The following is a 14656-nucleotide window of genomic DNA, read 5'->3' on the forward strand; positions in this document are numbered from 1 at the left end:
AACAGTATAGGCACACCCCAGTAACATTTCTGTAGCAGAAGTATAGGCAGACCCTAGTAACATTTCTGTAGCAGAAGTATAGGCAGACCCCAGTAACATTTCTGTAGTAACAGTATAGGCAGACCCCAGTAACATTTCTGTAGCAGAAGTATAGGCGAAACCCTGAAACATTTCTGTAGCAGAAGTATAGGCAGACCCCAGTAACATTTCTGAAGTAAAAGTATAGTCAGACCCCAGTAAAATTTCTGTAGCAAGAGTATAGGTGAACCCCTGAAACATTGGTGTACCATTAGTGTAGGCGAAGTCTGGAAAAATTAGTTAGATAGCAGTATAGGCGAGGACCAGAAAAATTAGTGTACCAAGAGTATAAGTGCACCCCTGAAAAATTGCTCAACCGCGAGGTCAGGTGAAACCCATAAATATTTTTTAAAAATATAGCTCACTGTTGCTTAATTTGTAAGAGAGCCTGGAGGCAGAACTGTGAAAAAAATTGGTTTATGTTAAAGTATCAATACTTTTGAAACTTTGAAAAATTGTAAAAAAAATTGAAAGCAGAGCCTTTTGGGCCACAGAAAAATTGGCAGTTCAGCGTGAGGACATGATGTTTCAGGAGGAGTAGGAGGAGGAGGAGGGAAAGGACTAATATCCGAGAGAGATTGATAAAGCTAATTCCCTCTTTTTTTCCAGGGATAGAGAATGCTTTTTTCTCTGGTTGCAGCGAAAAGAATCTTTAGGTTCCGCTGCTCTCCGCTGGTGGAGAAGAGAAGTCTGGGGAAATCCAGCCTTTGTTCATCTTTATGAGTGTAAGCATGTCGGCACTGGCAGTTGACAGGCGGGTACGCTTATCCGTGATGATTTCCCCAGCTGCACTAAACACCTTCTCTGACAAGACGCTAGCGGCAGGGCAAGCCAGCACCTCCAGGGCATACAGCGCAAGTTCGTGCCACGTGTCCAGCTTTGACACCCAATAGTTGTATGGAGCAGAGGCATCACGGAAGATGGTGGTACGATCGGCTATGTACTCCCTCAACATCTTTTTACAGTGCTCCTCTCGACTCAGCCTTGACTGGCGAGTGGTGACACAGTCTTGCTGGGGAGCCATACAGCTGGCAAAAGCCTTGGAGAGTGTTCCCCTGCCTGCGTTCGACATGCTGCCTGATCTCCGCACCTCCCCTGCTACTTGGCCCTCGGAATTGCGTCTTCTGCCACTAGCACTGTCAGATGGGAAGTTTACCATCAGTTTGTCCACCAGGGCCCTGTGGTATTGCATCACTTTCATACCCCTTTCCTCTTCGGGAATGAGAGTGGAAAGGTTTTCCTTATACCGTGGGTCGAGAAGGGTGTACACCCAGTAATCAGTGTTGGCCAGAATGCGTCTAATGCAAGGGTCACGAGAAAGGCAGCCTAACATGAAGTCAGCCATGTGTGCCAGGCTACCAGTATGCAACACATCGCTGTCCTCACTAGGAAGATCACTTTCAGGATCCTCCTCCTCCTCTTCAGCCCATACACGCTGAGCAGATGAGAGGCAAGCAGCATGGGTACCCAGCTGTCTCTTCCCCCCTCCTCCTCCCCCTCCTTTTCCTCCTCCTCCTCCACGCGCTGAGATATAGACATGAGGGTGGTCTGGCTATCAAGCGACATATTCTCATCCCCCGTCTCCTGTTCCAACTGCAAAGCGTCGGCCTTTATGCTTTGCAGCGAACTTCTTAGCAGGCATAGCAGCGGGGTGATAACGCTAATGGTTGCAGCATCGCCGCTCACCATCTGGGTAGACTCCTCAAAGTTTCCGAGGACCTGGCAGATACCTGCCATCCAGGCCCACTCCTCGGTAAAGAATTGGGGAGGCCGACTACCACTATACCGCCCATGTTGGAGTTGGTATTCCACTATAGCTCTACGCATGAGGAGACGCTGCTGTAGTAATACTGTATAATGTCTGCTCCTCCACAGACACTGACAGACATGAGGAGACGCTGCTGTAGTAATACTGTATAATGTCTGCTCCACAGACACTGACAGACATGAGGAGACGCTGCTGTAGTAATACTGTATAATGTCTGCTCCTCCACAGACACTGACAGACATGAGAAGACGCTGCTGTAGTAATACTGTATAATGTCTGCTCCACAGACACTGACAGACATGAGGAGACGCTGCTGTAGTAATACTGTATAATGTCTCCTCCACAGACACTGACAGACATGAGGAGACGCTGCTGTAGTAATACTGTATAATGTCTCCTCCGCAGACACTGACAGACATGAGGAGACGCTGCTGTAGTAATACTGTATAATGTCTCCTCCATAGACACTGACAGACATGAGGAGACGCTGCTGTAGTAATACTGTATAATGTCTCCTCCGCAGACACTGATAGACATGAGGAGACGCTGCTGTAGTAATACTGTATAATGTCTCCTCCACAGACACTGACAGACATGAGGAGACGCTGCTGTAGTAATACTGTATAATGTCTGCTCCTTCACAGACACTGAGACATGAGGAGACGCTGCTGTAGTAATACTGTATAATGTCTGCTCCTCCACAGACACTGACAGACATGAGGAGACGCTGCTGTAGTAATACTGTATAATGTCTGCTCCTCCACAGACACTGACAGACATGAGGAGACGCTGCTGTAGTAATACTGTATAATGTCTGCTCCTCCACAGACACTGACAGACATGAGGAGACGCTGCTGTAGTAATACTGTATAATGTCTGCTCCTCCACAGACACTGACAGACATGAGGAGACGCTGCTGTAGTAATACTGTATAATGTCTCCTCCTTCACAGACACTGACAGACATGAGGAGACGCTGCTGTAGTAATACTGTATAATGTCAGCTCCTCCACAGACACTGACAGACATGAGGAGACGCTGCTGTAGTAATACTGTATAATGTCTCCTCCTCCACAGACACTGACAGACATGAGGAGACGCTGCTGTAGTAATACTGTATAATGTCTCCTCCACAGACACTGACAGACATGAGGAGACGCTGCTGTAGTAATACTGTATAATGTCTCCTCCTCAGACACTGACAGACATGAGGAGACGCTGCTGTAGTAATACTGTATAATGTCTGCTCCTCCACAGACACTGACAGACATGAGGAGACGCTGCTATAGCAATACTGTATAATGTCTGCTCCTCCACAGACACTTGCAGACATGAGGAGACGCTGCAGTAGTAATACTGTATAATGTCTCCTCCACAGACACTGACAGACATGAGGAGACGCTGCTGTAGTAATACTGTATAATGTCTGCTCCTCCACAGACACTGACAGACATGAGGAGACGCTGCTGTAGTAATACTGTATAATGTCTCCTCCACAGACACTGACAGACATGAGGAGACGCTGCTGTAGTAATACTGTATAATGTCTTCTCCTCCATAGACACTGACAGACATAAGGAGACACTGCTGTAGTAATACTGTATAATGTCTGCTCCTCCACAGACACTGACAGACATGAGGAGACGCTGCTGTAGTAATACTGTATAATGTCTCCTCCACAGACACTGACAGACATGAGGAGACGCTGCTGTAGTAATACTGTATAATGTCTCCTCCAGAGACACTGACAGACATGAGGAGACGCTGCTGTAGTAATACTGTATAATGTCTCCTCCTCCACAGACACTGACAGACATGAGGAGACGCTGCTGTAGTAATACTGTATAATGTCTGCTCCACAGACACTGACAGACATGAGGAGACGCTGCTGTAGTAATACTGTATAATGTCTGCTCCTCCACAGACACTGACAGACATGAGGAGACGCTGCTGTAGTAATACTGTATAATGTCTCCTCCTTCACAGACACTGACAGACATGAGGAGACGCTGCTGTAGTAATACTGTATAATGTCTCCTCCACAGACACTGACAGACATGGGGAGACGCTGCTGTAGTAATACTGTATAATGTCTCCTCCACAGACAGTGACAGACATGAGGAGACGCTGCTGTAGTAATACTGTATAATGTCTGCTCCACAGACACTGACAGACATGAGGAGACGCTGCTGTAGTAATACTGTATAATGTCTGCTCCACAGACACTGACAGACATGAGGAGACGCTGCTGTAGTAATACTGTATAATGTCTCCTCCACAGACAGGTACGCGAGTAGAATTTTAAGTGCATTTCTATTAGAATTTTCTTTTTCCTATTCTGTAACAAAGTAAAAACTGAAGAAGTCAGCAGAAAGCGGCAAAGTCCTTTATGACAGCACGTACAGTCCCGATTGGCCGGCATGTGCTTTGAACAGTGGTAGGACCGAGAACATGGAGCAAGGAGGCACCAGCTGACTAGACTGCCTCTTCCTGGACCGACCGGAGAGTCACTGTGAACACTTTCCATACTGGTGTTGTACTGTACGGCAGCTGGAGCCGCGGGATCGCCAATCGGTAACCCGAGCAAACCATTTATTCCTGGGCGGACAATACGTCCCCTTTACTACTGAGTCCTCATTGTTTGAGCCTCGCTGCTCGCAGGTTGATGCTGGACGGTCTTTCAGGAGTTGTTAAGAGAAGTCGTTCAAGGAGAGGAGGAAAGAGAGGAGCAGAACGTCCATCAAGAGTCCTGTAAAAGATTGTGTGTCCATGGCTGCAGCTTCTCCCATCAGGTATTAACCAGCTGCGGGCTGACGGGCACCGAGGGCCTCCAGGTAATTCATCTCCGGCCTGCAGGAAAGAGCTGGTTGATCAGCCTGTAGTAATTGCCTAATGGTTGACGGGAAGAGTTTGGGGTGGTGGTGGTGGGGGGGGGGGGGTCATTTAATTAGATTAACTGGATTGAGATTTTGAGAATGGAGTCCCAGAAGGGTTTGAGAAAGGGAGGGGGATGGCCACCAGATCTGGATGCACGTGCCAGGGCCCGGGGGCACCTCCTGTGGGTATTTGGGCTTGAAGAGTAGGATGTCTCTGGTCAGGGGTCATACACCACCTTTGTAAGTGTTCTCTTGGACACTAATGCGCTCTGATGGACTGCGGGAACCCTTTAATTCGATTATCTGTGATGCAGTCCCAAGATTCTTCCTCAGCGCGTTGTGAAGTGATAAGACGTCTTTACAAAGAACCATTTGGTAGGAGGTTGGGAAGATCTCCGTGGGATATTTAGATGTGGAGTACAATTTTTCATCAGTTATCTCTAACGGTCCTCTAATCTCTACGGAACGATCAACAAGGATCACAGGAAACATATTTTGGTTATTGTTGGAGGGCCATCCATGTGGTGTAAGTCAAGTGCCCTCCACTAATATTGAGTCATGAGGAATGTGCTGGAGGATGATTTTGTATCCAATCCCAGTTTTTAGCAGGGAGACAAAGGACACCAGAAGTGTCTGCCGGCAGCCGCTCGTCTCGCCGCGCTCCAATGAGAACGCACTCCGGCTCTGATCACATGAGCATTTAGTTGTCCGTTCATCTGTTCCATCACAGGAAGCCAGATTCGTCCCACGATGGAAGCAAAGGGAGCCTGACAGACCCCACTGACTACAATAGCGTCCATCAGGCTTCCCTCATATCCTTTGGCATTTCCCAGATGAAATAGTGCAGCATGCCGAGTTCTCTCCTCCGGGATCCCCAGATGGATCTGCACCCGCAGAAGGCTCCTCCGATGCAGATGTGACCAAAGCTTTATTTAGCTCAGCTACTGGTGCGGGAAGTCAGACCGAATGAAGGTTTGTTCCTCAGTATTCGTACCGCCTGGCCACCTTCACATGACTCAGGTATAGCAGAGTCACGTCTCACTGTACTGCTCATACTATGTCCACCTCTACGAATCCCTTCCATTTCCCCTTTCTAACTACGTCCGCCACTACCAAACTGGTACATTTTTTCCAACCCAAATTGCCAAATGATCCCCCAGAAGTACATCGAAACTCAGGATCCCTTTCCCCAATTTTGTGCTGGGAGATGCTAATTCACTCACATGGAAAACGCCAAAGAGAGCAAGACAAACTAAAATGACCTCTTTATAAGTAAACCAGATGGATTCCAGGCCGCCCAAACACCCTAGTAAGTGAAATGAAATGCGCCTACGCTTGGCCTTTGTAATGTTGCTCTGTCTAAACCCTCGTATGGCCTGGCCAACTAAACAAATTCATTATATCCCCGACGCCCTTACATCTAACACAGAGGCCACGGCTGCTATGAAACAATTAACTTTTGCTGTAGACCATCTGATAACCGAAGCTTCTGTCAATAAATACGACAGCACCCCTACCTCATCCGTACGCACCCAACCAGTCAACCTATTGCTCCCATTCCCAACACACCACCTCATACGCCATCTACGTACCCGGCGCCAATGACCCCTGAATCAGATGACTCACTACACATCTCCAAAGTTGAGGAGGGCAAGGTTTCCCTCCTGCTTCCGGCGCTAAGGATCTGAAACGCTTATTAACCCCTTCTACATGAACTTCCACCAACCACACATTCAAGGAAAAGCAAGACAACAGCAGATGCCCTAACAGACAGACAACGGGGGAGGGGACGCTGTTGTGTTGTTAATGGAACCCCAAGTTGTCACAATGAAACTTAACTTTTTTATTACAAAACCATTCACCCCGTAACTCCACCGCCATCACAATAGGGAAGAGTTCCAACAACACCAAGCTTTTAACAAGGCTAGCTCCCACCCTAGACTGTGGCCATGGAGCGACACACCACGGCCCTTGACAAAACGCACCGCGCTTGCCGCCGCATCAGTGAACAGCTCGCAATCAAAAGTATCAATCATCTGCGCCATTATCAATGATCAGCCGTTACATTGCTCAAGAAAAGACAACCAGACGTCCAAGTCTGCCTTGTGCTCCTTGTTTAGACGAATGGAATGATGGGACGATTTTATCCCTGACGTATCACTTACCAATCTGCGGCAAAAACCCTTCCCACGGACGTGATCCGGCACTAAACTGAGCTTACCTAAAATCTTATTCAAGCGACGGGCCTACTAATGTCTTAATGCAAAGAGTCCAATTTATCTCCTGGCAGCCTACATTTTATCAAGTCCGTGTCAATAGTGAGACTAAGAAACCCAAGACAAGTGGAGGGGCTTCAGTCTTTTTAGGAACTGGTATTAGTTCATCTTGACGCCACCAGGAAGTCCTGGTGGAGTCAAGATTGACAGGGGGGTGACGCCCCCTGTAGCTGATTGGCTAGACAGCTGCCAAGGCAGTAGGTCCTGGAAGGTAATAAAACCTATCAAGTCATACAGCGTCGGCCGCTGCTGGGGCTACAAAGCAGTGAGGCGGCTTCTACTGCAGCCCACTAGTGCCCCCCCCCCCCTCCCCGCACATGCAACTTACAGATGCCACCCGCGGCAGGGAGGGCGCAGCGGCGACTGAAGGCACTGTCAGACCCGGCAGGACGCACAGTGTAGCAGCACTGGAGGGATGGGAGTGCGCCGCCGGACCACAGCAGGATCGTGAGCGGCGGCGCTGGCACATTCTCGTACTACTCAGCTTCTCCTGCAGGCCATTAGCGGACCCCAGCATGTCACTTAATGATGACGGCGGCAGCAGTATGGAGGGCCCGGCGATGGTGGGAAGGCACTGTGACAGCAGGCTGTAAGCACGGTGCAGCAGCAGAGCAGGGATCAGAGTGCGCTGCCGGACCACAGCAACATCGTCAGCGGCGGGGCCGACACATGGGCACTAGGTGTGCGCAGGGGAGCCGCCTTAAGGGAGCACACAGGGCCCTGGATGCTCGGGGCTGGTAGGCGGCCGCTGAAACGGAAGAGGTAGCCGCCATCCCGCAATCAGTCCTCATCCTCCCTGCGGCCGGAACGCATCACAGACAATCAGTGCGGCCAGCAGCGGTGAGAGTGGCAGGTGTACCCTCTACCTTGCTTTTTTAACCGCGAAGAGGATGGAATTCTGAAACCCTCTTTAAAACCTGAATATAGAGTTTCAGCTTTACTGCGGAATCGCGATGTTAACATTACAAGTCCCATAGACCCCTGCAGGGAAAAAAACGCTGCGAATTTCGCAGTGAAACAAAACTGCAGCGGGTAGTCACCCTTAGCCCCATCTGGAAACCTGTTCAGATAGAGGACCATCTCTGGAAGCCTCAGGGCAGTCGTCCCTTTGTCCAGCACCAGTTGTGCCTTTTGCCTTCCCCTTTCAAAACTGTGGGATGACCCAAGTGAGGCGCCAGTGCAGCGCGAGCAGATGGGTTACAACTTACTAACGGTTCCAAATTTACACTGTCCCCCATTACATTGCCAACAGAGTCCTGATTTCTGTCCAGAGGACTGGCCCTCCTGTATGGAGCCACTGGCAGTACTGTCTGTGCCCAAAGACTTGGCGGCCCCTTGAAAGGACAGCCCATAACGCAATGGCGCCATGACCCATATTCATAGGCAAATGTCCTTATGGTCCCACTGAATGTTAGGATGGACTGCTTTACGCTGTCTAAACGGGTTGTTGGATTGAAGCCACGCCTGACCCCATGAATGCCAAACGCATTGAATCCATATAGCGAGGCAGAGCTGAACAGTTGTCCGGCACTCTCCAACCACACTAGCTAAAATACCACAAGTCTGCAGCCAGTTGGCCAACGTCTGCGGGGTCAGGCGCCATCTCTGCCTCTCTTCCGTCTCTTTACAATCACTCCACTTTCCTGTATCTGATTTCTCCAAAGGGAGGAGAGAAAATAATCCCCACGTATTCATCCCACCATATTTTTTCCCTTACTTCCTGCTCCCAACGGACCCTGAAAGCAAATAAGTGCCTTGTCTTTTGCTTTATCATCCAAGCGTATCCCTCTGTCTGCACCGCTACCGTCAACCCGGCTGCCCGCTGATAGCCTGCCACCAACTGGCTACCTGGCATACGTCCCCCATCCAGAATAGCAAATGAAGTTGAACGGGTTATCCATGCCAACAGCGGTGAAGGATAACCCGGCAAGCCAACCACAGCTCCCCTCTCACACCAAGTCCCTAACACTGCCCAACAATGCCCTCAGGTCCCCGCCACCCTGGCTAATGTCAGACCCCAGTGGAGACCCCAAACACCCATGAACTGCCCTTACAGCTAACAGGACACGGACACATACCAGGCTGTGCAGGAGCCATGAGCCCACCAGCAGGTAACCCGGAATGCAGATGATCGGTACTTGGGACTGCTGGACCCTCCTCCGCTTGCTGCATGGTCATTGCTGGTATTGCTGCACCATGGAGATAGATAATATGGATGGAGGCGACGCTTCAGACTCCATGGAACTCCTACCAGATGCCGGGTCAGCCGACCACTGCCCGCTCCGTCGCACATGCTGTACAGCCAACCAGATTTGCTGCAAACCCTCTTCTTCTCTTGCCTCTGTCTCTCCCGCCGACTGATGTAATCCCCAACTTGTACTTCATGAAGAGAGCTCACCGTAGAACTAGGCTCCCTCATGCCATCTGCTGTGGTAAGTCCTGCCCACCAATCAGACTAAGGCCGACCTAACACCGCTGGACCCGGCCACCTACTTGGATTCCTCCCAGAGAGACTCTCCCTCCTCTTTGGGGTAGTGAGGGAGACCCAGCCCATTGCCAGGCCGTCGGAGCTCCTCATAGCCTAACCGTGCGGTTGGCCTATCCCTCCATGGAGGCCTCTCTCCCCCCGCTGCGGAGTGCTCCCAGGATGACTGCTGCGGAGCCCTCCCGCTACCTGCAAGCAGGCAGGACTGTAGGCGGCCGCGGCAGCGTGAAGCTACCCCAGGAATTCCTTCATAGGAAGACAAGCGCAGTGCAGTGTGGATTTTAAATATTAATTGTTTGCTGCCGATTGTTGCTGTACAGCGTTCACAATGCAAATGGCGAAACTGCAGCATATCCACATTTATTTCCTGCTGTGAATTAGCTGGTGTGAGCATACCCCGAGTCTACACATTCTGCGACGGCAGTGCAGTGGCCTAGTACCATTCTTGGCGCTGGGGAAGATGGCGGGATAGAACACTTACTTTTGTCCTAGGCGGCTCTACCACCTTCTCCTCCAAGGCCGCAAAGCCTAGTTAAACCCGCCGCTCACAGGTCCTGTAAGTAACACGCAGGGAACCGCTCATACCGGATTGTCTTCGTGACGCCAGTGCCCCTTTCCAATGTTGAGTGTAAATATAAAAGCTGACAAAGGAATACATTTTTCCAAAACCGGAGGCACACGTATTTTCCCCTTATTCATACAGTGCGGTTCCATTACACGGTTTCAACAGTCTTAAGTAAAAGCATGCAAACACTTGTTCTTAAATTCTTCCCTTACAAGTTTATATCCAGAAGTCTCTCTCTCTCTTTTGATGCGTCCGCAGTAGAGATAAGCCAGCATACTCATTAAGGACAAATACTCGAGCGAGTATTGTCCTTTTCGAGTACCTGTCCACTCGTGAGAAAAGATTCGGGTGCCGTCGGGGGGCGGGGAGGAGAGCGGGATGGGACGGGACGGGGGGGGGGGGGAGGGGGACAGGGGGGAGATCTCTCTCTCCCCTCTGCTTCCTCCTGCAACACAGCGCTCACCCCCGCCGGCACCCGAATCTTTTCTTATGAGCGGGCAGGTACTCGAAAAGGACAATACTCGCTCGAGTATCTGTCCTTAATGAGTATGCTCGCTCATCTCTGGTCTGTAGTCTAAGTTATCTAACGGACCCTTGTTGGAGTGCTCCGGTTGTAAAACTAGGCACATGTCTCAGTACAGTTCCTCTCTTAAATAACTCCTTACTCCCCAACTCCAGCTCTACAGTCTCTCTCACATTCACTCCTTAGCAGATCTATGGAGGAACCGTGTGCACGCCACTGCCAACTCCAGGAAAACAGGATCTGCTCCCCGACCGCTCCAAAGGGAAGGCCTTCTGGTGCTGTTGGAGGGTAAGGCACGGGTAAGCTCCAAGACTCCTGCCTCCTCACACAGCTCTGCTTCTGCATCGCATCTCCACTCTCCAACTACCTCCTTTACGTCTTCCTCCCGACTACCACTCCACTGTCTAGCTCCTCCCCCTATCACCTGACTCACTTCACATCACGCGCACACGCAGCAGGTTAGGAAGAACAATACACATAACCAGACTAGACTGATACAACACCGGACATTAACCCTTTTGTGACCTGAGTCATTGCACATCACACTGCAGAATCCACCAGTCTGAACAGTGATCTGATACACTCCGGGCCACTAGAGTAGCGCCACCAGTAGTCCAGGCGGCATGCAAGACCGGCACCATGGCTAGCCAGCAGACCACTGGTCATGCCACCCACAAAGCACTGAATGCTGAGGGTTACACTTTGTTTAGCTGCGGGTCTCATACAAAGATTCTGTATGGAAGTAGTGCCAACACCGCCGCCGGAACAGATGGCCCGTCACCGACTCTGCTGCGCCGTTAGTGAAACAGAAGATCGACCTGACAAAGAAAAGCAGGAAAACTTCCACAAAGGAGACGATTCATCTGCTCTGAAGCATCATGGCGCCCGTCCCAAAACGAAGAAGTGGTCCAACTGTAGCTGCCAAGTGAAGAACAGCCGATATGTATGTATGTATTTATGTCATACTACCAACCTGACCAAGAGGAATCACTTCTGAGGTCTCCGTGTGACCCGCTGTCTGCACGACCCCATGGAGGAGAAGCCGACATCTTAGAGCGGAGAATGGAAAGAAGACGACTGCAAGAATCTGGTTGCAGAAATATACACGCCCTAAAACTGATACTTTGTAATGCAGCTCACCCGCCCGCCGCAGCAGCGAGACTCTTGCTCACCCTCCTGTAGGGCCGCAGGTGTAGATCTTCACGTCTTCTCTTATATTGCCGGGTGGAGGGCGGACCGCCGGCACGCAGCGAGACCGTCTCCCCTCGGCCCTCCCAGCTCTATTACAGATTTAAAGCTATACAATACGAAAAACCACAAACATTCCCCGACGCCGAACCCTCTCACGGACACAGGAGCGCTTGCGCATTTCTCAGCACCTTCATACGGAATAATTATCCAATGGACAAATTCATCTTAATGGCAATACCAAGCCTGGCCACCGTAGAGAGAATGGCGCTGTCCGCTTCCTGGCCACATCAGCGCACAAGTACAGCAGCCCAGAGGACAGCTAATGGGCGAGGGTCCTGGGCAGCAGCACCCACGTATCTACTATGGATGACCTGCCCTGCCTTCGGGCCCTCAGTAGTTTACAGCTGCGGCAGGTAGAGACTTGTGGCTTGGATTTTTACATCTACTTCTGTGTGGCTCTCGCTGGGGATGTGATTGGCGCTCGGCGTGCTGTGGCGTCTCAGCGAGCGGCACATGTGCTCACACGAATCAGTACTCCACAAGCTCAACTGGTTTACATCTTGCCTTCCTCTATGAATCACATCTTTACGAAGAACAAACAGATGGGCGTCGCCAGCAATACTCGGCGCTTCTACGTACCGTCTCCTCGCTGCCCCCCAGAAGAGGGCGGAACGTCCAGGACACAATCAGGCCATCACTCTGGGGCTCAGCAGAGCTGTACGTGCACTTCAGGCGGGCGTCGGTCCCATTCTTGGCCTGGAGCTCCTTTGGCGTGTAGACTTCCATCGCCGAGGCTGAGGAGGAGAAAGAGATCAGACAAAGACCAGACGACCGCAGCCTCACTTACTACAACTGTCTAACATTGAGACGTCCATGCCGCCCACAGCAACCAATCACAGCGCAGCTTTCATTCCTAAAGCTGCTGTGCTAAAATCAAAGCTGCCCTGTGATTGGTTGCTCTGTTGGCAGTGGAGAGCAGGGGAGAGGGCGAGTCGGCAATAGAGAGTGGGTAGAGCGCATCAGCAGTAGAGAGCAGGGGAGGAGCGGGCAAGTGCACAGTAGAAAGCGAGGAGCGCGCATCAGCAGTAGAGAGCGGGGGAGGGCTCGTCAACAGTAAAGAGCGGGGGAGGACTGGGTAGGTGTCCAGGGGGAGGGGGAGTCGGCAGTAGAGAGGCGGGGAGAGGGCGAGTCAGCAGTAGAGAGCGGGAGAAAGGGTGAGTTGGTAGCAGAAAGATGGGGGAGGAGTGAGCAGGTGCACAATAGAGAGCGGGCGGAGGGCGAGTCAGCAGGGGGCGAGTTGGCAGTAGAGAGCGGAGGGGAAGGCGAGTTGGCAGTAGAGAGTGGGGGAGGAGTGTGCAAGTGCGCATAGAGATCGTGTTGTTAGTAAAGAGCGGGGAGCGTGCATCAGCGGTAGAGAGTAGGGGGAGAAGTGGGCAAGTGTGTGGTAGAAAGTCGGGGAGGGGGCGGGTTGGCAGTAGAGAGCCGGGGGAGTGGGCGCGTCAGCAGTAGAGAGCAGGGGAGAAGTGGGCAAGTGCGTGGTAGAGACCTGGGGGAGGGGACACGTTGGCAATAGAGAGCCGAAGGAGGGGTGCGCAGTAGAGAGTGGGGGAAAGCGTGTCGGCAGTAAGGAGTGGGGAAGAGTGCAGTAGAGAGCATTGAGCGTGCATCAGCGGTAGAGAGCAGGGGGGGGGGGGGAGTTGCGTCGGCAGTAGAGAGCAGGGGGAGGGCGCGTCGGCATCTGATTGGTTGTTGTCTGACTGCTGGAACTCCCAGCAGCCACGAGGATGGAGCGGCGGTCGTGTATACCAATGGGAGTGCCGGAGGTAGTTGAAGGCTATATATCATCCTCGCCGTACGCAGCGCTCCCCCATAATGCACTCTGCCCTGTGAGTGAAATACATTTTGCAGAAAAAAGAAATGGCGGTAAATGCGCCAGAAAATCTGATGTTATTTCCATAGCGACCGGTAAGAGTCTCCTGGCGCGGTGCGAGGGCGAGACGGGCGTAACCCATAAGACAGCGCGTACGTTTACTGCACAACTGCTGCAAGAGAAAACCGCCGGTGTGAACAGACGGAACACGATGGGCTGTCTGTGCTGCTCACAGCGGCCGGGGAAACGCGTCCCTACAGGTCTGCACTCTCTGCACAAGACAGGCAGACGTCAGCCGCACAACGACCGCGGCAGCTGCCCATCTGTCTGCACCCTGTGGTCAGAGTCCAGCCGGCTGCAGGGCAATGATAGGGTTAACGATCCCAATGCTTGTGCTCCTTCCTCCATAGATCAGTCAGGTGAGTGCTGGGGACTTACCTGCCACAAGCAGGGCTAGGTGCACCACGAACCCCAGGGAGCTGCGAGCGGTCATGGCTGTGTGCTGGAATGTCTGCCCGGCTCCCGGGAGCAGCGCCCCCACCTGTCCTGCTGGCTCCGGTTACACTGGGAGGAGCTGCTTGTACTGGGAATGCAGGTGAGACATTCAGGAAGGACAGCGAGAGCTGAGAGCGCATGGTGGTCCGCTGCGGCAGGCGCATGCATGAGGCCCCCTTCACAGGCTGCAGGGGAGCGACGCGCTGCACAGCTTCACACCTAAAGCTTTCTGCAATGAATCTGCATTGCAAATTTGAGAAGCGCTACAGTTTACATTCGCGCAACATGTCTGCGGCGGAAACTGCGCAAATCTGCTGCAGACTGTCACCATAGAGATCAATGAGCAGCAGGAGGAGTAGTGGGGGGTTAATAAGGCTTGCCGTGCAGGAGCTGCGGCTGCCGCATCACAGGAGCGCCACAGTCCGCAGCAGTATGTGTAGGTACATACACAAAACCGGAACATGAAAACGCACAACTTCCACAACGCTTGGTAACTCCGCCCACCTGCAGAAACGCAATAGAAAGTCCGC

The 14656-nt window shown here is 51.8% G+C and overlaps 1 protein-coding gene across 1 annotated transcript in view; it reads right to left on the reverse strand.

Moving 5' to 3' along the window:
* MPZL2 (myelin protein zero like 2) overlaps positions 1 to 14207 on the reverse strand; it is a 41834-nt gene extending 27627 nt beyond the window's left edge. The window contains exons 1-2 of the mRNA XM_066606033.1: positions 14070 to 14207; positions 12401 to 12555 (exon numbers count right to left, since the gene is read on the reverse strand). Of these exons, the coding sequence (XP_066462130.1) occupies positions 12401 to 12555; positions 14070 to 14124 (210 nt within the window). The 5' untranslated portion in view covers positions 14125 to 14207. The remainder of the gene's footprint in view (positions 1 to 12400; positions 12556 to 14069) is intronic.
* Between the last annotated feature and the right edge of the window lie 449 nt (positions 14208 to 14656).

This window comes from Eleutherodactylus coqui, chromosome 6 (genome assembly GCF_035609145.1).
Source record: "Eleutherodactylus coqui strain aEleCoq1 chromosome 6, aEleCoq1.hap1, whole genome shotgun sequence".
NCBI classification, from domain to species: domain Eukaryota; kingdom Metazoa; phylum Chordata; class Amphibia; order Anura; family Eleutherodactylidae; genus Eleutherodactylus; species Eleutherodactylus coqui.